The following is a 25832-nucleotide window of genomic DNA, read 5'->3' as shown; positions in this document are numbered from 1 at the left end:
GTAGTTGCCTATACTCTCAGTGTTGATACTATCAATCATAAGAGATTTGAATAAAATCTGTCAATCCAAAACAGCAATCTAACAAACCAGATTCAACTAAGATCAGTCATGATAAAACAGTGTAAGTTATACGAGGCTTCAGATTAAGTTAATAGGAAATTAAGGATGATTACTATAATATATCCTGCTATTTTCAGGATAGCTGTCTGTGCCCTCAAATCTAGTACAAGTAGACAAACTGGAACAGAATATAATCCATCTAAACAGAGCAGTGTAGTAATGTGGGCTTTAAGTCCTGATACACGATTAACAATATCCTCTGCCTTCTTTTTTTAGACTATTGCTCCCCTTTCACTCCCACAGGGTACACTGCGCATTTTGGGTCCCACCAACTCGCTCAGTTTTTAGATTGGGAGGGGGGGGCAACCTGCTATTTACCTGAGTGGTTCTGAACCTTCTTCTCACTCCTGGACTTGATCTCAAGTTGCATTCTTTTACCTAGGAAAGCCTCAAGGTTTTCCTTTGTTATAGCTAAGTAGTTCTCTCTTGTAACATAAGTATCCTGTCTTTCCAACCTATCTGCAGATGCTGGTCGAGTTGCTCCTATTTCTCTCTGGTTCCCTGTTACATAGAGCATTGTTTTTCTCATATTTGATTTTTGGTCCATAAACCCTTTTTTAGGTTAATTATATTTCTTATACAGAGCATCTCGGTGGACCCTGTGTTGTTTTCTTCTTCTTCTTCTTCTTCTTCTTCTTCTTCTTCTTCTTCTTCTTCTTCTTCTTCTTCTTCTTCTTCTTCTTCTTCTTCTTCTTCTTCTTCTTCTCCTTCTCCTCCTTCTTCTTTTTTTAGTGTATCAAGACCATCTATGTTAAATATTATAGCCAAACTTCTCTGCCTCATTTCTGCAATGCTATTTTTCTGCCATTGGTTGTCTACTTTTCTCCTTCATTCCACTGTCTGATCTATTCATTGAGGCTTCTCTGCTACTGTTTCTGATATCCTGGTATTTTTTTCCTCTCTTTCTCTAGAATGTCCTTCAGCATTCTCTGTAGGGTTGGATTGGTGGTCATGAACTCCCCCAGTTCCTCTTTGTCATGGAAGCATCTTGTTTCTCCATTAATTTCTAGAGACAGTTTTGCAGGGTACATAAATCTGGACTGGAGATTATGTTCTTTCAGGGCTTGGAATAATTTGCTCCAAGCTCTTCTTTATTTGATGGTCTGTGTTGAGAAGTCTGCTGTGATTTTGATGGGTTTTCCTTTATAAATCTGTTTCTTTACTCTGACAGCTTTCAGTATTCTGTCCTTATATTGAATTTCTGGGATATTGATTATTATATGTCTGGGTGTAGGTGATTATTATATGTTTGGTTGTAGGTGACTGCAGTTCTGTATGCCTCATACATCTGAATATCATTTCATTTTCCTATGCTTGGGAAGTTTTCCTTAATTATTTCTGTGAATAGCCTTTGTATTTTCTTTGTTTTTACCTCTGCTTCTTCTGTCACATTTTTTATTCTTAAGTTATAGGTCCTCTTGTCATCTTCTAGCCTTTGTATTGTTACTGCCTGTTTCCTTGTTATTCAGAGATCTTTCCTTCCATGATCACAGATTGCAAACCTGTCTTCAAGTTTTGATAGTCTATGCTTAATTTCTTTCAAGCAGTTTTGCCAGCTTCCCATAGAGTTTTTAATTTCCTGGTTTTCTCTTTAAACCTGCTTCATGTATTCTAGGTTTTCTTTATATTCTTCATCGAACATTTCTCTCATTGTTTTGTGTTCCTCCATTCTTCCATCTGTGTCTTGAGAGGTGCTTAGCATTTTTTTATTAATCTACTTATATATTGCTTTACTTGATTAAATATTTCACTTTTGACCTCATCTATAAGGTCCCGAAGATATCTCTTTATGTCCACTGATGCCATGTCTGATACTGCATGTTTGCTGTCCTCAGTCTCTTTTGTATTTACCTCTCCTGGATCAAAATTGTCAGGGTTGGGGGCTAGGAGCTTTTTCTTATTTCTTTCTCTTGTCATGTTTTTGGTTTCTTCAATACAGGTGTATATAATGGAGGTTCCAGCCCCTTTCCTTGTTGGTTATGGTTCTTCTCAAGCATGCTGGCTAAGGATTTTTACCCTCTGCAGTTTGCTGTTGGTCATTGAGGTGCAAGCACGGGTGACCGCTCCCTTCCAGGACAGTCAACCTTCGGAGACCTTCACCATGTTAGTGTATGCTACCCATAAGAAATTGGTTTGGAATGATTTATTGGGTCCTGGCCAGGGGTATGACCCAGGCCCAGCAGATCCCACCAATCTGCTCTGGGAAGGGAACAACTGACTGAAGTCACTGCCATTCCTTGTTCCTGCCTGTCCTGTCCAATTCCAACATGTCATCCAGTTGGTTGCCCATTTCCTGTGAGAGGTTCCTATTTCCTGCACTCACCACAGGTTAATGCAGGTCCCTCATTGGCTCCATTCTCTGTTGGGCTCACTGATCCCCAAATTTAGTGTAACTGTGGATCCGGTGAGTCACAGTGGTACAAGTCTGGGCAGCTCCTGCAAGTTGCAGCGGCATGAGTTTGGGCGGCTCCAGTGAGAGGGCCATGGCCACTAATCTTAGCTGTGCCAATGGTAGCCCTGAGATTGCATGTTTGACCAGCTCTTTCCCTTGAGTTTCTTCCTGGGTCTAGAGGATCCATCTCCCTCTGTCTGGACCTGTCCAAGATGTTTTATTCTGGCATCTGAGTTGTCTCTCTCAGGGAGCCTCTGTATGCTGCCGCTTACTGATCCGCCATCTTTGTGAGAGTCTTCATTAAGAGTTTGATGAAAACCATGATATAATAAAAATCATAATAAATGGTATACATCCAAACTGGCTTTTAATTTTGGGCAGCAAAAAAAACTGCTAGAAAATATTCAGTATTTTCTACCACCATCATGAGTTCATTGTGGTAGATTCCATCCATGACACTCTCACCACATTGCTCTGGATTTTAATTTTATTGACATGTTAAACTACTAGGCAGGAACTCAGGAAGAACACATTGCTAATAAAATTATATTAGTTCTTATATATTGGTTCCCACCCAAAAAAGTTATTATCAACATAATTTAATGACTGCATACACATATGTGTAAAAAGAAACTGGGAACAGAGTGTCAGAAAACACAAAATTGCACTCTTCATGTGATTTTCTTAGTTGAACCCCTTATCTTCAGTTACAGATATTCTATTCAAAGGGGAAAAAAATCTTGGCTGAATTTGATGCAATCTCACTCAGGTTTTAAATTCGCTCTGTTTCAGGCAATATAGTACAAACCTTATCATCTTCATTTAAGAATGAATTGCTTTTTCCATTACAGCCTCTAATTTTGAGACATTTTATTTTGCTTTTTCAAAATTGTACTGAAATGGAATGAGACTTGCAGGCAGGTTGTCAAAGTTACAAGCAATTTTATATATACATATATATATATATATATATATGTATATATATATATATATATATATATATATTCAAAATGGGATACATTATTTTCAAGGCCTTGCACTAAACCATAAAACTATTTTGTTCACTATATAATTTTAACCATTCCTGCAAAATGTTAAAATACACATTAAAGTATAATTCTTGAAAACTATTATAAAAGAAATCATCATTCTGTGAGAAATTGTGTTTGCTCCTTACTCATAGGCTAGATCCATTAATTATTATTGTGGATGGCTTCAGACTCTCTACCCAGGTTCAACCTTTCTTTGGGAGCCTGAAAGTATATACCCAACTGCTTCCTGAGCATCATCTAGTGACAGCTTCCACAGACGCCTCAGAGACAAGATTCACAGAACCAGCTAACATCTTCTCACCATCCAGATCATTTTTATTTCTTGTTTTCACTACTGTAGGGGCATCTTCAGTTTCTTCCACCTTTCCTTTCCAGACCAGCCACAGGTCACCATGCTAACACCTCTGTCAGTCACTATCCCTGGGACTCCTGCATCATGACTGACATGTGTGCAGCATGTGCTGCTCTGAAAACTGTTCTCTCTCTCTCTCTCTCTCTCTCTCACGACCACTCTAAAACCTCACAGGTCTGTATTCCATTCATTTTCTTACTAGAGCCTTGGAGAAAGGCATGAAAATGTATATTGAAGACATGATATATAGTCTTGATACAGATCTGTTTAATATATGCCACTGTCATCACCATCGCCACCATTATACATTTGCTTGACCTGAGCTTGACCACCTAAGTCAAGAGCACTCACATTCATAATCCGAGTAAAATAACCAGTATTGTGAGAATTCAAACATATATCCTCCTCAAGAGTATCTATGAGAAGGGTTCCATTACAAATCACAAGCATTTCTTGTTATCTGTAACATTAAGAGGATGCTTCAAGAGGAAAAATAATGTTTTACCATGCCTTTGAGGGAATTTTCTGATGTAAACCCTGGAGCATAGAGCAGCAATTTTAAAAATGTAAAATTACACCTGGATACCACACATGTGTCCTTTGTGGGGTAATGAGCTAGGGCTGCCTCCAGCCACCTCACTACAATAATTGCACCTTGAGGGTGAGCTCTCATGTGACTGTCCTTGCTGTCATTTGGGAACTCAAGAAATAAAGACAGTGGGAATGTGCAACCTCCACTCACATCTCCATTAAGGCAACAATCTGAGGTCTCACTGGAAGAAAGGAGCCCAAGCTCTGATATGCTTTTTAAAGGCTGTCCAATCTTACCTCTGCAGGTACAGAAGTTGTAAGGTCCATGCTTGGGAGTTACTTGGAAACGCAACTGCCTAGGAGCCAGGGATCAGAACCCTGGCTGCACACCATTGTAAACTGCTAACTGAATTGGCATGGATCCTTCCCAGGTCAGAGCCCCTCAGAGGCCCTCCAGAGCAGCCAGCTGTGGCCAAAGCACTATCCTAAGGTCTGGAGACATGCATGACACTAGGCATGATTTACTTTTCTCAAGTTCAAAACTTTGCATACACACACAAAAAATGATTTTAGGAATCTTTCATGGATGGCAACACGTCTTCTAAAAGTTTTTCTTAGATAATAAGGCAAAAAAAAGCTCCCTAAATCCATTTGTATGACTGATTATAATATAGCAAACACTGTAGAACAACTGAAAGAAAAAAAATTTATGAGCCCACAAAAATACAGTTAAGTTAACATTTTAGAGTATTTTACTACTATTTTAAATGACAATGATGAAAGAAAATAGATTCTCAATAAATGTTAGCAAGAATGGGGTTTTTAAAGACTTTTTGTACCTCATTTTAATTCAGCCTCAGCAATTCTGTAAATGCCAGTGCTATAGCGTTGAGGAATTAAACAGTGCAGCCAACAGCACACAGCTAATAAGTGATACAGATGGTCTTGAACACTCCAAAGTCCAGGTGGGCTCATTCCTTCATCCCACTAGGCTGGAGTACACACATTGGCATGCATACTCACACACACGCACACACACACACACACGCCTACACATGCCCACACAGGCACACATGCGCACACACACCTCTGCCTTGCACAAGTACATATGCATGTTATACATTTAAACATATATATACATATATATATGTTACATATATTTAACCATATATATATGGTTAGTTACCTGTGCTTTTTCTTTTCACTTGACATTATTTTTGTCAGCTTTCTCTCATATCATTAAATATCTGTCAAATGCAAATGTTATCCTTTAGCATAGGTGCCTCCTAAGTCATCTGTTAATCTCTATGCACTTGGTTGCTTCAAAGAAAAATGTGTCATTTCTAAGATACTTCTAAAAGGCTGTGTTTTCACAACTTCCTTGAAATAAAAATTTTTAGTAAATTGAAACACCCTGTTTAATTTAATTAGACCCTGGTGCCAACAATAAAATGATTGATCACTACATGCATATTGATCTTTCACATAATTCTCAATTTTTCTTGTTTATCTAGTTTACTGACTAGCTGATCTGTTGATCTTTTGTCTTTTGTCATCTTTTCAGTAATTTGTTTTAAATGCAATTTTATCTAAATTTTTATATATCACCTACTTCAAAGCTTTTTGGGGGGCAATTGAAGATTTTAAAAAGGTATTATAAATAAAACCAGTCAGCTCTTAAAAGAAGGAACAAGAGCTAAACAATGAAGTGGTGCCTAATTTTACCCAGAAAGCTGTTGCTACTGAGTATGAAACTTAGCCCTTAACAGCCAAGGCACAGGTAAAAAGACACAGTGAACTCACATTTTTATCACTGCACTGCAAGACAAAAACTCACTCCTCTAAAGCGGGAGAAGCTTTATACCGCTAAACTTAAAGCTAATCTATTGTGTAGGTCTAATATAAGAGAGCATGCGCAGCATAATGGATGGGGCTTCAGGAGGAGTTTTACAAAGAGTACAAAGATGTTTTCTCAGTCGTTTCTTTTATGGACTCTCAATAAAAGCCAAGGACGTAACATGAAGTTGTAATTCTGCAAAGAGGTTTCTAGGGGAGTGGAGATGGACTGTGTAGGTGTGTCACCTGCTGGTGCGTGAACCTGCTGTAGTACAGACCTCAGGGAATTTGGGGGATGAATGGTAAGAGGTCTCTTGGACTACTCCTCTCACACATCACTTCCCACCAAGCTGCCTGGCATCTGCACAGCAGAGCGACCCAAGACATTGCCGGCGGGACCACAGCCCAGGTGTCCTGCCCTGACTCAAGGAAAGCCAGGTGCTTCAGGCACTGATATGGAAAGGAAGCGACTAATCCAGGAAGACTAAGGGCCTGACTGGAGACACAACAGAGCACAAAAAGCAGCTCTGAATCTGTTCACAAGCTTGAACACAATTTAAGTCCCAGTGAGGCGCACTATGAAACCTGAACTTGGACTTAGGCTTACAAAATAAGAGCCCCAGGCAGTTCTACCTGTGCTGATATACACCATGCTGGCTGCACTCTGCTTCCCCACCCAGCCTGACCTCCACCCTCTGCTGCCCCCTCCCACCCAGTCCACAGGACCCCTTGCCTCGGCTTTTTCAAGGGTGGACTGCAAGAGTACTGAATGACAAGTGGAAGTAAATACCCCACATATCCCTGACAAGCCCGTGGCTGACTATGTCCCTGTCCCTAAGGTGGCTGCTGCTGTCTAAGGGCTGCTCTATGTTTGGGTTCTGCTTACTTCTGTCTCCTCAGCCCCACTGGTTTCACACACAGAGATGCTAATGCCCCCTTGTGATCTTTAGTCTCTGCCACTGCACCAACCCCTACACTTTCCTGGCACCTGCCTACATCTTTTAAACTATCCCTTTATGCAACAGTACTCAAATCATCTAATTAGTGATGCCATTTTTTTTATTGCCTCGACCCCCTCTGAAACCCACACAGTATTTAATTAATTACTTATAATTACTCTGTTTGGCACTTCATGGCAACAGAGGGAAGGAACTAAAATTAAATGAGTAAGTACTACATGGCCCACACTGCGCTAAACGATTTCCAGACTCTTTCAGTCTTTAAATACTTCATTTGTTATCTCCATTTTATATGCACAGACATGGAGATTCAGAGTGGTTAAAATATGCCAGAGCTATTCAATGTCATTCAACACATATCTGACTCTAACACCACTACGCTTCAATGAGTTTATAGCTTCAGGTTAGAACACTAAAAATGAAATAATTCTAAACAATTTCATACTAATAATAAAATAGTAATTTTAAAATCCATCATGCTGTAAGGTTAGGTTTGCGTAAAACAAACAATGGATTATTATAAATTTCAGAATGGGATGCAATATTTAGGGTAAAATGCATGGAAAATTTAGAGTTTACTTTGTTCCCTAACAAGCAGGAAAAACTTCAGGTGAGATAAAGAAAGGTAGTTACAGGAAAAGAGGATATATGAAGTTTGGAGGTCCCAAGGTGTACTGGGAGAGGAAGATAGAACAGGGGTGTGCGAGGCAGAATATTAAAGATGAGAAAGGTAGACTATGGGTAAATGAGAAGGCGCAGTGTGCAAAGTTTTTACTCTGTCCTGGGGTAGATGATGGAAAATCTGACAGGGATTTTAAAGCCAGGGACAGTAATGGGAGTTGAGATGAGAAGCAGATGGATTGGAGGAGAGTGACCTGGGCTCAGAGGACACCAATTAGCTCTGTGTCCCAGGCATGAAAGCGGGCAGGCAAGTCTAGACTCTAGATGTATGCTTAAGGTAGAGCTGATCATGCTCAGTGACAGGGGTAAGAGACAGACAAATGAAGCGTGGGAGTCAGAATGGATGGAGGGCCATCACTTCACTGTTTCACAATCCAAAGTTGTCAGTATTCTGGATTCCTAGACACTATGTAGGAGATAGGGGCAAAAGAGGAGTTGGAACTCAAGTTATTTCTTTTACACCATTAAGATAAATAATTCTTAGAAAACGAAATGAAATTTTTCAGAATGTATATTTGAGGGCATACCATCCTCATCCCCCACAGATCAAAAAGCTAAACTACAGGATGACATCTGCCTCCAACCTAGAAACTGCACTCCTCTAGTGGATAAGAAATACCACTCAGATATACCTCCTATTTGTCTAACAAAGTAGGTTGCTGCATCTACCAAAAGTTCACCTAATATCTTGATTCCTTCTGTCTCACAGAATCTTCTGTTCTTCTGGAGCTACTGAAGAACAAACATACCTTATCCCCCAAAGGAATTAATATTATCATAAATATGTCCATTAAATCCTCCAGCTAGCCTTCTCCCTCCAACCATTCAGCCTTCACATTAGTAGGAATGGAACACTACTCCCACATAGTAACCCTGCTATGGAATTTTAGGTAAACTGTAAACCCACCCATAATTACATCAAAGGTGACACAGAGGAGACATCAAGATGTTTCGAATTTGGTGGTGCCCATTCAAACATAAAATAGGGTAGTTTGATACCCAGGCAGAACATGAAAGATCCACCTGTATCTTTGCTTTCCACACTGGAAGTCTAGACAGAGGCCAGTGGAACATTTGAGGCTGAGCCTGGGTAAGAATGTTGGCTGGTTTTTGTTGCTTTTAGTTTATTTTATTAATACATATTTATAGTATATAATGCTTACATTTATCATGAGGAATTGGTATACCGCATTTATCAATTCTTTTCTTCTCCCTTTATCCTCATTCCATTTTTGGGATTTCTTTTCCTATCTGCTTATTTTCAAGCATGTTTGCAGTACGTAATGCTCACACTCCTCGTAGGGACTTGCTACATGTACACAACACATCATAATGCCCTTTTTAAATCTCACTCCCCTTCGCCCCCTCCCTATTCAGGCCCTTCATTCTCTTCCCACATGCCAAACATCTATCTCACTGTTTCTTATTGTTTTAAATAAACTTTAAATGGGAATGTGAAGTCCTGTATAGAGGAAAGAGAAACAAAATCTAAAGAAACATTAAATTATAAGCATTTAGCTATTTTGTTGTTGCTGTTTAATTGCACTATCAAATAAATTTACAGGGAAAAAATTCCCCACTGTAGGTGTATGTGACAATCTGGAAGTGGACTGAAATGGCAATATTTACTGGGGGGAGGAAAGTCATCAGGAGAAGATGATCTGGAGGGAGCCCAGCATGAAAAGATAAGGAATCCAAGGAGGTGTCTCTGGGGCATTCCTCTCTTTTCTAGGGACTTCTGCCTGCCATGGTGATGCCTGTTGTTCATTGTTCTCCTGCTTCGAATCTACCACATTAGGGATAAGGACACATTCATACAAACAAATGAAAGGGAATCATAATGGAAATCACCACAACAATTAATTTCTCTGACATTTAAAAGTATGATCCATGAATAAGAAATATCTGGTCCAAAAGCAGCCAGTTACCCTTTGATGAATTAGACCTGTCTTGAAAGTCAAATTGCCCCAAGTCCAAAGTCTACCCAAGCCCATCCATCCATCAGATTTTCCAGTGTTCGGATATGCAATTTGAGAAGTTTCCTGGATTCTAACTGGGGCCTCTTCCTCTGCCTCTGGTTGCAAAGGCAGTAACTGAAGTGTTATCACTAGGACTGGAGACATTAGCATAGTTCTCAGGAAGGACAGAAATGTGCAGCTGCATCAGGTGAATAACTTAGTTGTGCTGCCATTCGGTGAGTAAGTCACCCACTGAGAAATTATATGTTCTGACTAAAACAATTTTTCAAAGTGCAAATTTTAAAGATACCACCGGGATGTCTGTTTTGAAGAGGTAGGGGTACTGAGATTTTAAAAATAGGCTCTAAATATACACTACAGGATACACTAAGCAGATATTGCATTATTATAAAATGAGATTTTAGAGCATCAGAATACCATGTCTTTCAGATTTCTGACACTATGCTTTAAGTTATTTAAAGAGCTGGTTAGTTCTACATAGAATGCATCTATTCAGTGCATATACTTTGATTCCTATTATTATATAAAATCCTACATACTCACCTGTCATAATGATCCCTGTAAGATGTTTACTAGCATGACTTATAATTGTTCTAGCATAAAGACATACCCAGATAATAAATAGAATAAAAATACAATTTTATTTCATCTGCAATGATATATAGAATGCTATAAAGAATAGAAATCATTCCTTGCTTCTTAATATAATATTTACTGAGAACCTACTACAAACTAATGTGTTTATTACATGGCCTTACTTTAAAAACTCAATTATACCTATGTCTTTATTTAATAAACTCAAAAGTCATATGTTAGACTGTGCATTTCACAGACTAAACAGAGCCTGCTGGGGATGTGGCTTGTCCCAGATTACCTAGCAACGAGGGTCAGAGCCAGAAACACCCCCATGTCCTCTGCCCAGCTTTACCTCTATTAGCAGACCTCACTGGCATGTTGCAAAGCTCCACAGAGCCGTAGCTGTAAATTAGCTGAATTCTTTAATTCACTAGGTGGCGTTACTCTTAAAAGCTCTACAGTGACATCTGTTGTAATACATATATTTAAGTTTTTTACTTTGTAGTTCTCTTATATTGGAGTTTCTTAAAATAGCTGCTTTGTACATGTGATGTCTCTTACAAAATGTTAGATATCACGGGAATAAGAGCAAAACAGACTTCATTTAAACCAGACTACAGTGGGAACTATGAAGTGGCAGAACTTTTAAGCACTTTTATGTTGTTATTTCTCACAGTGAGACTTATTCCTCATTCATAATAGAAAACAGAAACTCTTCAGCCATTATACAGTAGACGATGGCAGATATGGGAAAACTATGTCAAGAACAGTAAACATCTAGCACTCTGATATTATATTAACAAATAGTATTTGCTTTGCTGTAAATCTTTTAGATAGCTAATAGCTTCATTATTTTAAGTAACCAAAATAATGATTCATTTATTTCTACAATGAAAAGTCCATGAAATCTATAACCTTCCAAAGCACCATAGCTTTCAATCATCTTCTACAAAGTTTTATTAATATATAAATTACAGAAATGAAAAATTACACAAAGAATTGATTTTCAAAAATACATTTAAAATCATCTAACATGGATTAAAAGAAAGAGTTAACTCAGCAGAATTGTTATCAATTAATGAACAATATAAACTATTGTGAGTTTAATAGACTTTAACATCCTTTAAACAAAGAGCCTTTCCATATTTAACCAGTGACTCCAGAGAAGACAGGAACACACACAAACAGCTGTGCATTACCACAACTTTACAGAGGTGATGAAAACAAAGAAAAGGAAATCCACAGCACTGACTAACTACACTGTACATTCAAAACAATGACCACCCTACCATTCATTAAAGAGGTAGTCTGTTTACTTAGGCTTGGAACAATAGATGACATTTAACCCCAACTTCTTTAATCCTTCATTTGTTAAGCTACAATGAATTTTGCAATTTGCCTACAATATGTAATATTACAGTGATATAAATAATATTAGTATTAGTATTAGTAACTGATAGCACAAAAAGCAGACAGCTAGACCAACCATGATTCAAAAGATCACTAAGAAAAAAATCACTAAGGATGCATTTGCAAATATGCCATATATTTCACATTCTCAGGCATGCATATATTCTTAATTTCAAAAATGAGTTAACAGTGACTAAGGATTGGATTTTTTTCCTAAAGAAAAAAAAATTCCTTGTGCATAGGAAAAAAGAGTTATCAAGAGTTTCAAAATACTAATTTTGAACATCCTTATGTTTTGGCTTCCTTCAACTCACCAACTGCCAAGCAGATGTGTTTTTCAAGTTTTCTCATTTGCCAAGTTTTAGCTTGGAATACATTTGTACACTAAAGTCAGAATAATTAAAGTAGAAAAACTTGGGCACAAAAAAAGCCAGGCAGTGAGATATACTTCTTTCCTCATTTCAACATAAATAAATTTTAGTGAACTTTGATTTCTGCTACAGGCAGAAACTTTCATTTTACTGATGGGGGACTCCCAGCAGTTGCACACAACTGCCAGGAGATCACACAAATGCCAAGGGTGGAGGCTGACCCCCACGTAAAACTGAGTCCTGTGGTCCCAGGACTGGACGGAGTTGTTACCCTCAACAGACTTCCCTGACTCCCTTGACAGAATGCCAAATTGGTGCACCAGCTGTCACTGCCAGCCACAATCTCACTATTCTTGAACAACCAGCAGAAAAACAAACCACCACCAAAGTGTCCAACTAACTCTTATCTATTGTCACTGACAAAGGAGTCTCCCACAGTGAACCCTGAGATGTGTCCTATCTGTACCCAGAGACCCAGTGGCTCTTGTTGCTAAGTAAAAGCTAATAACTGAGTGCATATGCATGCCCAGTAAAGGAATGACAAGGGAACTTTGAAATCTTCAATGGCTGGCCACTGACAACGCTACATGTCAAGAAGGGAATGATCTCCTACCTGCAGCCCTCTCCGTCTTAGAATGCTGGACTCATCCATCTCCCCCTCTGCTTTCTCTGAGCCTCTCACCACAGTCTAGCCATGCTGTACTATCTCCACTTGGGCACGCTAATTCAGAGCCCCGCAGCTGCTAAACACTTACATCACGCTCTAGCTGATTGGAGCCCGGAGTCAGCTGGTCCACTTAGTTATTCACTCCAGCAACTTCAGAGATCACGGATGCTTGCAGTTGGGAAGGAGAGAGCAGCAAGTGGGCTCCGATACCTAATGCATTTAACCAGGCAGGCGGAGGTGGCTCTTGCTATTAGATGGGAAATTGTAAGATCCGCGTTTTGTTCTTCTTGGAAATGCTATCTGCTGTGGCATTCCAGGCAGCCAGTAAATGGCTCGTGGCAGTGGCTTCGGGTCAAGCACCTTCTGAAGCAACTATCAGGTCAAAGTGGCTAAGTAAATCAGCTGTGACAGACACCTCTGTAAAAGGCAGCTGCTGACTGGGATGGTGAAAAACTAGGGCACAGCTGGCCAGCCAAGCAGCACCACTGTGCCTCCTGCTCATCTGCTCCGAAGGCATCAAAGAAAACAAAACGTAGCAGACCTCACAGGCTGCCGGAAACCCTGAAAGCCCAGGGCTCAAGGCTGCTGCTGCCCAGCCCGCCTCTGCCTCCCAGGAACGCTGCTCACACCTCTCTGTGTGAAGCCCGATCATTTACATAAAAACCGTGCCTGGCCATCCCTAGCCCCCAAACAGAACTGGTTTAGATTTTAATTTCCCTCATGACGATAACTGGGTTCTATTGATACCTAACTAAAATGTAAGAAGGGAAAGAAATTCTAAGAGCCCTTATTAGTTAGCATATTAACCTACTGATAATCTATAAGCAGAAAAAAAATCCCATCATGTGCAATTTCACAATCTGTTTCATCTTGTTTATTCCACTCATCCTCATTTTATTTCAGTTCAAAGCAAACAAGAGATAAATATTAAGTTTTCATTACTGGCATGGCACAGAAATAACAATATGCAATATTACCAATATATAATAGATTATTTCCCCTGGTGTCTATTCTAAAGATATTTAAATTGAGAGAACTATCTGGTCATGAGAGATTGATATACAAAGACTATCTGCTGTGTGTCTGAGAATAACTTCTTCCTTTGCTCTGTCTCTTAGATAAATCTGTTTTCCTGAAAGATAGAAAGGCAGACATAAAGTGTCTTTTGTCGTTGTTTTTTAATCAGTAGTTCCTGAATCTTTACCTAATCCAGAGATCTAGAGATTTCTAACTGTGAAGAAGAGGCAGGAGATGTGTAGTGGGTCCTTATCCATTCACCTGCTATTCCAGGAGCTTTCTGTCCCCTTGACTGTTAACACATGATTAGGTTTCCTATCAATTGGTCAGATTATGTCATTAAAAACAGCTTGGAGATTTATGAATCTAACCACTGAGGAAAATTGATTGTATCTTTTGTTTCCAACAGTCTTTGCATACATCTCCAGCTACACAGAGAGCAACCTTGTCAGGAAATGACATCTTGAGCAGAGAAGCACGTCACAGCGCTATTCCACTTAGGTGTGTTGATTTGATACCACTTAAGGCACAAAGCCTGGAGAGTTTTTAGCTCCCATTTCTATGTAGAAGAGGAATACTATATCTAAAAGAATGATAGAAAAAAAAGCACAAAGTAAGTTCTCACCCAAATCAAACATACCAATAAATTCTAGCATAAACCTTTTTAAGAGACAATTTTTAAACTATAAATTTTGCTTACATAGAAAGATAAAAGATAAAGAAATAAAAAGCTTAAGAGAGAGAACAAAGAAGCTCACTATCTTTCGGCAATCTGCAAACCAAATAGATCCCCATCGTTCCCTAGACCCCCTGCACTTTAATCCTTTTCTGCAAAGGAAAGACCTTTCTCTACAATGAAACAGGAAATGGCAAGTGTTGCCCCTTCTCCTTCACATTGCCATCTCAGAGAGAAACACATAAAAGTTCTCTAAATGCAAAGTCTTTTTAAAGAAAGCCACGGCAGCAGGCCACTGTCCACAGAGGTGGACGGAAAGCCTCTCTTTTGAAAAACAATCTTGACCCCAAAAGCTCAACCCTTAAAAGAACTCTTACATACAGCTCTGCTCTGATCTTCATTGTGCTGCCCATTCTAGAAAAAGCAGAAGATGTCTGGTAGAGGGCACCATGTCCTCACTGGACGGAGAAGAGCAAACACTTTCCCCCCTTGAAATAGTAAAGATCACAGGTTGCTGGAGGAAAAAAAGAAGAAGTAAAACAGAACCCAGAAGTGTCTTTTCTGTGACCAATTGGGTAAACCAGTTGGAAGTACTCTCAGAAGACGTTTCAAGGACAAACTGTCAGAAAGTCAGCAGATGTGCACCCAGGTGGGTAGGCTCCATACACATGTGGAACTGCCTGGTGCACAAGAGAGACAAAAAACAAATTTGGCCGAGGATGAAAAGTATATCTCTTCACAAAGGAACAGACAGAGATAAAATCTGGGTTAGTATTCTACCATTAACTAAGTCTAAGATGAGGATTATGACCATGGCACCATCAAATGTAGTATGAAAAAATATCGATTATCTGTCAAAATGTATCACTTTGAGAAGTGATACACAAACATTTTAAAGAAATAAAACCAGCCAGAGGCAAAAACATTTGGGACAAAAATGAAAGGCTGCTGAAAAATAACATCAAGCAATAATGGCTTAGCAGAGGGAATAGTAAAAGGAAAATTGCTACATTTACCCTTAGCTATGTATTTTCTCATCAAGATAAGCCATGTGTTAAAATGCAATAAAAACTTTAAATGATGACACTATTCACAGGTAATAATTGGGATCTAGACTAATTGCCATTAATAAACTCATTTTTCCTTTAGATTTCATACTTGCATAGAATAAATTCACAAAATTGTGAGTCACTTCACAAAGTACCAAGCTCAGTGTGTATTGTGCTTACACATATGTTCAAACAATAAAATCGGATGGGCTTTGTCATTAATTGTAATCTAAAGCCAGGGACTTTGTAATATTTGACTTTTAAAAACTATTTGGATGGCTATATCACTTGCACATCTATTACAAGCATAATTTTATTTTTTGAAACAGGCCTTCACTGTGTAGTTCAGGCTGGCCTTGAATTCACTATGTAGTCTAGGGTGGCTTTAAACTCATGGCAATCCTTCTGCCTCAGCCTCTCTAGACTGTGATTATATGCATGCACCACCATGCCCAGCTTATAAGCATAACTCACTTAATGGAATAATCAAGACCCACGGTCCCTATTATAAATTTTGATTTTAATAATTATTTAATTAAATGACTCAGGAACAAAAGAAATCCTAAATCCCAACATAACAACCAAGGAGAAAACCAGCATTTGTTTGCATGTATTTTTACAAAGGGATGTCTGGGGCTTTGGAGATTAGTAGACACAGTGGTAATGTCTGGTATTAGCACATGACTGTCTATTTACATGCTCTGATTTCTTTTACACACATAGAAACAAGTTGCCTCTCTTCCCTAGTTCTGTGTTAGTTGCCCTAAGTCATGATACCTTGCAATTTTACCCACTCTTCAGGAACTGAATGCCAGGCAGCCATTGTGAGGAGCATGATCAGGCATGTTGTTACAGCAGGAAGATTCATGAGATTTCTAGACACAACTTTTGCACCCCCACTCCACCAGACAGGCCACCTTTTCAGTACTCCTCAGCCCTTGCCTCTGAATCCAGAAGCCAAGGCTGAAACTCTAGTGGAGTGGAGAGGATTCTTTTCTGGTAGACAGGGCAGTTTCTTCCTCCACTGTCCTTCTTGAGCCTGGGACAAGAGTGATAGAGGGGCTGAGCAATTAATCTTATTGATTGACCATAGTTCTGGCCCACCTTATGTCCACCTTGAGAGTTCCCATTTTGGAGCCACCTCACCTCATGGTTTTGCTCTATAAAGTCCCTAGAAAAGACAGGGACTTTGACAACCCACCCAAGACCTCTTCTGTCTCTCTCCCTCTCTCAGATGGAAGCCTTCTTTCTCTCAATCAATATATTCTACTCCTGACTTCCATTGTTTCTAAAATTCATTATTCAATTTTAGAGAACAAGAACTCATACCAGACATATAGTAGCTTGGGATTTTCATTTCCCTGTATCAACTACACAATCAATGGTCAGTGAATGTGTTGTGTGTGTGTGTTTTTTTTTTTTTTTTAAGAGAGGGAGGGTAGTTTTATGTGAGATTGCAAAAAGGTACAGAGGAGAAACAGACCATTGTTAAGAATGCACACAAGTATACATTATTGTGATTACCATCATATTCCTGTGTCGATTCCATTGGTGAACAGATAAACTTGGGTAGCAATAACCAATGCAGCTGGGAGCTGTGTTCCAGCATATGTTTCAGTGTTTAAATTTAAATTCCTTCTTGATTTGTGTGCTTCACTTTTCTTATGGCTCACTTCTAAATATTAGTAACAATAACCACATTCACACACTACGTGCCAACCACTGTCTAACCATTTTGAGTCATCTTATTTAATCCTCATGACTGCTCTACAATTTAGGTATCATTATTTCCCCACTTACAGTTGAGGAAATGGACACCTAGTGAGGTTTAGTAACTAGAAGGAAGGAGAGGTGGATCTGGGATACCTGCCCACCAAGCTCTAGAGTTTGCATCCCTCATCACCACGAGCTAGCACCTTCCTGTTTAAAGAAGCCAGGACATATGCCTTCAAAGTGAAACAAAAACACAAAAGTCACCTGATTCTTTTGCTACTAAGGAAGGATCACTATATCATAAGTTGTCTGTGGTCAGAACACACCAAAAAACAAACATTTGAAATCCCCAAATCTTGGCCCAGCACTCCTAAATAAAGGAAAGGAGCAGGGATCCAGCTACATTGGGGGTGGGGGAACTATAGAGCTCCCCAAGACAGGAGGGGATGGAGACAGGGGGTTTCAAGCTAGAGAGTGTGGCTCTGCTTGCTCCTCAACTGTTTCTGGGCCTCTGTCCCTGAGTTTGAACCATGTTTTAGGCTCCTGACCTCTTTCTGAATTACACAGTTCCAAATACAACCTGTATTTACTTATAATCAACTGAATCCCACAGAGCCAGGCATAACACACATCCCTGTGCCCCTGGGGGCTGGGGACAGCTCTTCACTTTCTATCCTGAATACTTTTCTGGAATTTACCACCTAGAGCAGCTGCTTAAGTCACTGTTTCCATTTAGGTGAAATGATTCAGGGCAGGGCTGCTCACCCTATTCTGAGCAGAGCTGGGAAGAACAAAGGGGAAAATTCCAGCCTTGACTTCGCCCTTCATTTTCTGGAAGCTGTGCCTCCGAGGCTTCTGCACAGCCAGTCCAGCTCAGTCAGGCTTTGCCAGTGAGCAGCCCAGGAGACTGGGGCAAGTCCCTTACTTTTCCCAGAGGAAGGTGGTTTCTCACCTGTTAATCAAGTCACCATTATGGATTTAGGATTGGGAGACTGGGAGAGGGGGAAGAGCAGAGGCTGTAGGCAACACATGGAGAAAGAGGACTTGGCACCACTGCCTTCCAGGCAAGAGCAGCCCAAGGCCCTGGCTGTGGAAGCCTAGTAACTCTTCACTGGCCCACAGCCATGACTCCCAACTCTCCCTCCTCCAGACCCTGAGTGTGTTTCCTGCACCCTCAGCCTCCTTCTGGGATTCCAGGATCCTCTGTCCTGGGGAACAGGCCATGCAGACCAGGAGGCTGTGGGTCCTGCCAGCCCTTCCTTCCCAGCACTGCCCTCCTCAGCCGGATAGCATGGCTTGAGAAACCATGAGGAGCTGAAGCCTGTGCACCTAAAACACACTCTTGTGTTAACTTGGAGACAGGAACAGGGGAAGTAGTGCTTGGTTATGGTTGTCATTAGCACTTAACATTAATACCATGATATTACCATACTATTACCTAATGTTATTACTGTCAAATATTCAGAAATATTTACTGCTTCTTACAGGAACATACAAGTGAGCTGGTTGTTATTCACCAGTGTCATCAATGCATGAAAGTTAAGTTACCTGGAAATGGAGACCAGTCTATCTAAAACACAGGAATGCTGGAATATTCTCAGGAATAAAAAAGGAAACCATGAATTATCTTTTTCTATATTTTACAACAGTGGGTAGAAATTTTGAAATTCTCACTTCTAAGGTTAACAAAGGTAAAAATAATAATAATAATAATTCTTTTCTTCCCAAAGAAAAAGACTTTAAACCTGTCAGAAAGGAGAGTAAAACAAAGAAAGGGCAGGCTGCCTTCCAGGATGGAATGGAAGCTTTCTCCCTCCAAAGGAAAGAAAAGACCTAACATCTTCCCCCTGACAACACACCAAAGTCTGAATTTATCCAGACAGCAGCATTTTCTAAAATGTGTCTCATTTCGCAAAAATTACAGGTGGGGTCAGAAGCAAGCATATGCCTAGGAAATATGCTACAACCCACACTTCCTGCATTTAGCTCCACTCCCATCCCGCCTGCAAGCTGAAGACTTCTTAGACGTATGCAATTGGCCATTTCCTCTATGTAACATGCATGATTTTGCTTAAGGCTTCTCACAAGAAAGCTATTGTCTTGACGTTCGCATCACCTTTTTTTAATCTAATTATTTCTGGCATATTAGCCATCAAATCACTGCTGACAATATGACAGGAATCATGGTATTGAAAAAATTACATCCTAGGAGGAAATAATAAAATATAAATCACATACATAATTTTCTTTTGAACATTTTAACAATGACACCCTCATATACATATGAAATATAGCAGACTATCCTCATAAATGCCCTAACATCAATCACAGCAGGAGAATATTTTGTACTTTGTGAACACACGAATTCAACAAAATATAGCATTTCTAATAAAACTGAGTAATACAACTTCATTTTTTTTCATAAGAGAGGATTTTATGAAGATCTGACAAGTGAAAATAGCACCAATTTGTTGTTTTCAATTATGTTCCTTTATCTCTAAATGACACACAGCTAACACTGGGCCCATGAACTAATGTTTACCAAAAGTCTGCATTTCACATTAATATGTAAAGAGTGAAGTGATATTGGTGTATTACTACTACAAGATGCCTATCAGTTGCACAAGTTTTAGAAATCTGTATGTTGATATGTACCCATTTTGGTAATAATACTATTGGACTCAACTATTTTATGAGCTTCTGAATTCCCAAAATTATTACCAAAGTGACAAGATGCAAAATATAACGGATAAGATCTAAGGGATGATTTTTTACCGTTTTGAACTATATCCCCTATATTTCAAGTATAGCTGAATTAAATTATAAAAGCACTTTCAAGTTATACACATATTAAACTTTTTAAATCCTACGAGAACAAAATGCTGAGTTTATGGTTAAATGTAGTAGTGCTATCTAACTAAACCTTTTGAAAGACTAAACACAAAATGGGAAAAAATATTTTAAGGAGAAAAACCAAGCTTGTTACCTTGGAACTTTAAAACCTGACTAAAGATAAACAGGCTAAATAAAATTAGGATGGGATTCCACACACAAATTAATCATGTATTCTTTTTCTACACTTGTGTTTTTATAATTGATATATACTACAACAAAGATTTGAATAGCCTTATGCAACCTGAGCGTTCTAAATCCTAAGTTTAACCCAGGATAGCTAGGTCCATTTAGAGACATGAAATCCAATTAATTCTGTAGTTCTGACTAGGAACCTCATTCTGATATTGTTTGTATTAATGTACACAGGGCCAAGTACTTTGGTGGCTATTCTATAAATACTGAGTAATCAAATTGATCCAGGAGGTAGGTATGTATCTCTCTATATAAATACACATAATTCTAAAAAAATCACAAGGTTTCCCCCAGGCAAAACTGCAGATGTTCAGGAGTTAGCCCTAAATCCTGTTTGTCATCCCATCAGACCCACCCTACTTGCTCTAACTTTATTACCCCACCCTAATATGCCACCCATTTCAGACACGAGTGAAAATGGGGCTGCCACCTGCCAGCCAGGTTACAACTGAAGGAGACGTAAGTAGTCCTGGGGACTCTCTCAAAGAGCATGGCGAGCAGTGTGCACCACACTGCTTTCTGATACTAACTCTGTCTTCTAGCATCACTTAAATGCACTCTTCCAAGAACACAAAATGGGCTCCAGATTTTACCTCATTAATCCTCATCAGTTTCTTGTGAAGTAGAAAAGGAAGAGACTGGTTCAATTTACCAATGAGGAAAGTGAGACAATAAGGTTAAAAGAAGAGCCCAAGGTCATGGAACAGTGAAAAGGCAGAGCTAACAAGAAAAGTCAGGTTTCTCCACCAGGGCCCTGGAGCCAGCCAGCCACTGAGCCTCGGTGTCTCTTCCGTTGTTCTCATCCATCCAGGGCACCAGCAGCAACTCAAGGGCAAGTGCTGCCCTGCAGAAATTTCAGACAGGCAAAAAGGAAAACCACGCATCTGCATAGCCACATGTAAGTATGCACACAAAGGGGAAAACTAGCACCTACAGATCGGACCAGAGCAGTGTACCTAGGAAGAAGTCAACAATAAGCACTATTACGGGCAGCTGAGTTAGACAGAAATATTATAGGCCGTCAGACCGGGCTGAGCCCTCAAAGGAGCCGGTGCAGAAGATGAGACACCTTGCAACTATGTGGGGGAGACAGACACCTCTGCTGTGGGCAAGACCTCAAGACACAAGATAAATCAAATACAGTTATATACTTCTTAAGGATAAGCATCAGGAACTGATACTCTGAATAGGCCTCTGTCCCCCTGAGGAAGCCAGGAGTCACCATCACAACCCCTTATAGGAAAAGGCACTGCTCTTTAAGCATGCCTGCTTGCTACTTGACTTGCTTCCCAATTTGTCCCCAGTTTAATCAAATTTATAATCTTATTGGTTGGCCATAGTTCCATCCCACCTTATGCGCACCTCATGAGTTTCCATGTTTCTCCCACCTTCCACTTGCCTCACTTTGTGGTTTTGCTCTATAAAACTCCTGAGAAAAGACAGAGTCCTTGCCAACCCACTTGTACCCCTTCTGTCTCTCTCTCTCAGACAGAAACTTTCTTTCTATCAATACATACATACTGCTCTTAACCTCTGTGATTCTCAAATTCATTTTTCGACTTTAGAGAACACAAACTCGTACCGGACATCTAGAAGGCTGGGAATTTCGTTCTCCTATTGATATCAGTACCACATAAAGACATGGTACTTACTAGGTAAGCAAGAGTAGGAAAAAAACACAACGCTTAAGTTACAAATGGATAGACCACAATACATCTTTGCTGGCTTTTGAACCACTGTTAGTGGCCAAGTTTCTCACTGCATTATCAAAACACATAGTTATACATCAACAATCAAAATATACCTCATGATTCTGGGGTCATTCTGTACAGTTCACCCTGAGACTTCAATGAACAGCATCTCTCTCCATTTTTTGCCTTTCTCCCTCCCTTAGCAAAAGAAAAATAAACACTTGTCTTAACACTTTTCTTAACAACATTTAAAAATGATTAATGTAATATGTGTCTGTTGTAGAACATCTGGAATACAAGAACACCATGTAGTCACATCTAATTTTAATAAGCAATGATTTATGATCTTTTAAAAAACATATCAAAATGTACACATAGAGTCCCTGGAAAGTCCTATTAAAGGATGTCTTTAAATTTTTTCTTAAAAAACTCAAGGATGTCTTTCTTTAGCCAAAAGCAGTTTACAAAAGTCTTCTCCCAAAATGACAGTGAGTACTAAAAAAAATGTTTTTGATCCTTCTGGTAACTGATTAATTCTCCTAGATTTATTTTCTCTCTTATGTACATAAGAATTCAGTAGGATTTCTAGCATATTATCTCTAAAAATCAAGGAAATCTATTTCAAGTTTTTCACACTGATACAAAGTCACTATGTTCTGTTTGAAATTCCCAGCTCATTCATTTATATTCATTCATCTTAATGATATCATTAATGCACAATGTGTTTCACAGAAACTAATTGTATTTTGTCAGAATCAAACATTAACAATTATGCCTCCCATTAGCACCTAATAAAATAAAATAAAATATAAAAAGTTTCAAGCACACCAGTGAATATTTTGCTACGGTGACTGATTTGCATTTTTAATGCTACAATAAATTGGCCAGATTATCACCAATTAGATAAATTAATATTCTCTAAGTAAGGCGATGGGGAATTACTCTGTTAAAGATCGACAACATTTTCCACTCACTTCCTTGAGCTTTATTGACTTCAAGCTTAGTGCCTCCTTGGTCTCCTTATCTAAAGCCGGCTTTTGCAACGAAAGCTAATACCACCCAACAGAACATATTCCTCTTTAATTTTATATACTTATCACTACTTTAAGAAAAGACAGGCGGTTAGAGGATCTATGCTCTTCACGTAAAGGAGAAATATCTAGCCAGGTGATGAAAAGTCCTGAGTTAGAAGTGCATGAATCGATTTGTTTAAATCATTATATTACTACTTTATTTTTATCCCCTTGAATCTTAAACCAATCACTAAACATCCACTATGAATCAGACACAATGATTGATGCTGAGAATAGGAAGAGGGAAAAGACTTAGTCCCACAGTCCCCAGGCACATGAATAAATAAAGGAAAGAAGTGGCAACCCAGGACAGTAAAAGCCAGGTGCTAGAGCTGCTGAGGTAGGGGAAGGGTGTAACTCAGGAAGCGCAAAGAGTAAAGGAGGATTTGGAAAGGGAGATGAACAAATCAGCAGTTCCCGTTCATCTATACACTGGAATAACTGGAGGACCCTTTACAAATTCCAAAATCTAAACCTGCAGCCAGGCCAACTGCATGGCAATCTCCAGGGTAGTCCCAAAAACACAGGGACAGGGGACCTCTGACTCTAGAAGGCAGAGAAGTTGGAGCCAAGGTCTGGAGAAGGAGGAATTCTCAGTGGATTGAAGGGCAGGGAAGTGGGGAAGCAGCTCGGGGAGAGTGAGCAACTCATACAATACAAAGGCAAATACAGAGAATGGACTGAGAGTGTTAATGTGTGACAGCGGCCAGGGCACAGTTGGTCTGGGTCCCAAAAATACCATTTCTCCAACCAAACACCACATACCACCTTGGATCTGATGCCTATACTAGTCCAGACCTCACAAATTATGCCACTTTTCAAATCACAGAGTGCAATTTCCTTTAACTGTTACACTCAAATATTTAGTTTAAGCATCTAAAACACATATGAAATGATATTTTTATAATATGCTTATAATATAATATTTCCAATATGTGCAAAAAAGCAAAGCAAAACAAAAAACCTTCAGCAAGGAAGACAGAGGTGAAGGGAAGGAGAAAGGAAAAGAACATGACTCCAATCTCTTTTTACCAAAGACTAGCATTTTCCCACAAAGACAAGACACTCTTTGCACAATTGTCTGCTAAGAGTGGGGTTTAATGAACTGGATTGGTCTTGTCTTGGCCTTACTGAACATAGCACATGGCTCAATTATTAAAAGCAAACAGGATTCTTCATCATTTCCTTCTTTGGATTTTTCCAGTGCCACCCGCTCTCCAGTGATGATTTCATACCTCACCTGACAACCTTGAAAACCTGTCACAGCTCTCCTCCAAGACAGCAGGTAAGGGTATCTGCAAGAAGCCTGCTAATTTTATTCTTTGTCCTCTAAAGAAAACTGAACACAACTGAATATATGTATCTTGATTATTTTACCTATAGACAAAACTAATAGATTAAATCTGATTCCACTTTGTGAAGCAATACACAGGAAAAATACATACGTCTTTGGAGGAAAAACATGTCTGTGTGTCTGTAATGAGAAATAAAATTCTAACTGTTCATTAGAAAGGAAGTTTTTGATCCCTTGTCTTCTGAAAAGCATGGTTAAAAGTGTGCTGCTAATTTTGCCACTCACTTTTCAGAGAAGATCCTTGCTCAAGAAATGAAAACACTGCTTCCTGTGTGTGCTTCTAAAGAAGCATCTTTGGCAATCTTTATATAAAAACTACAACTAATATCCTCTTAGCACAGAGTTATTCATTTTGCTGTGGTGTTTAATTGCACATGTAATGAGTTATTGAAAATGCACTCCAGCAACAACGAAGCCTATTTCTTCAAAAAGAAGTTATACCCAAAATGTTCCATTAATTTTTTTAAATTACTGGGAGGAATTTCTCCAGCCTAAGTGTGCATCATTCTGAACATAACTCAAAATATATAAACGTAAATACCAAAACATTTCACATATTTTATTCCCTATAACTCAAAATGCCATCAAGATTAACAGTATTCTCTTGTAGCAGTGATCTGCAGAAAAACATCTCTACAGGACCTACAAAGCATTTTAATTCCAATCACTAATTAGGTTTTTTTAAAATTCTTTTAATAGTTTTATTACAAGAAAATTAGTTTTATGTATTCCAATTGTTTTGTTGTTGTTGAGGTTTTGGTACCAGGGATCAAACTTGTGGCCTCCCACTTGCCAGGCAGCATTTGTGCTGTTGAGCTAAATCCCTGGCCCAAAATCACTCTGATATTATGTATCTACAACACTGAAATAAAGCCTTTTTTTTTTTTTTTTTTATACTGGGGATCAAACTCACTATCTCACACTTGCCAGGCAAGTGCTTATGCCGCTGAGCTAAAGCCCCAACTCTCCAATTGTTTTTCCCAGCATTACTTAGTGAATCACCTTGTACAAAGGGCATATGTTTTATTCCTAAAAATCAACATTTTTACTTTCTCCATTGTAAAGGCAGTTTCCTGATGTGCCACCTAGTGGATAAAACAACCACTTACATCAGTATACTTCCTGGCTTCTTTGCTCCTTTTTAAAGTTCTGGATCAGCAATGCCAAAGTATGGCGTTCAAGGCTGTTTGCCTCTCCATTGGCCATCAGAACTCATCTAATATTCCTTATTTCACTACTAAAGATT

At 39.2% G+C, this 25832-nt stretch overlaps 1 protein-coding gene across 8 annotated transcripts in view; it reads right to left on the bottom strand.

Moving 5' to 3' along the window:
* Mast4 (microtubule associated serine/threonine kinase family member 4) overlaps positions 1–25832 on the bottom strand; it is a 541638-nt gene that overhangs the window by 313566 nt on the left and 202240 nt on the right. The window contains exon 1 of one of the 8 annotated variants that reach the window (XM_063258280.1): positions 12873–12988. The exons of 6 other annotated variants lie outside the window; for them this stretch is intronic. In XM_063258280.1, coding sequence (XP_063114350.1) covers positions 12873–12911 — 39 coding nt within the window. In that variant the 5' untranslated portion in view covers positions 12912–12988. Of the gene's footprint in view, positions 1–12872; positions 12989–25832 lie in introns of those variants that run through there. One more of the 8 variants, XM_063258279.1, reaches the window with a different exon arrangement.

This window comes from Cavia porcellus, unplaced genomic scaffold (genome assembly GCF_034190915.1).
Source record: "Cavia porcellus strain 051 isolate PalLab524CR breed Dunkin Hartley unplaced genomic scaffold, mCavPor4.1 scaffold_11, whole genome shotgun sequence".
Classification (NCBI taxonomy): domain Eukaryota; kingdom Metazoa; phylum Chordata; class Mammalia; order Rodentia; family Caviidae; genus Cavia; species Cavia porcellus.
This window is presented reverse-complemented; position numbering and strand designations above follow the sequence as displayed.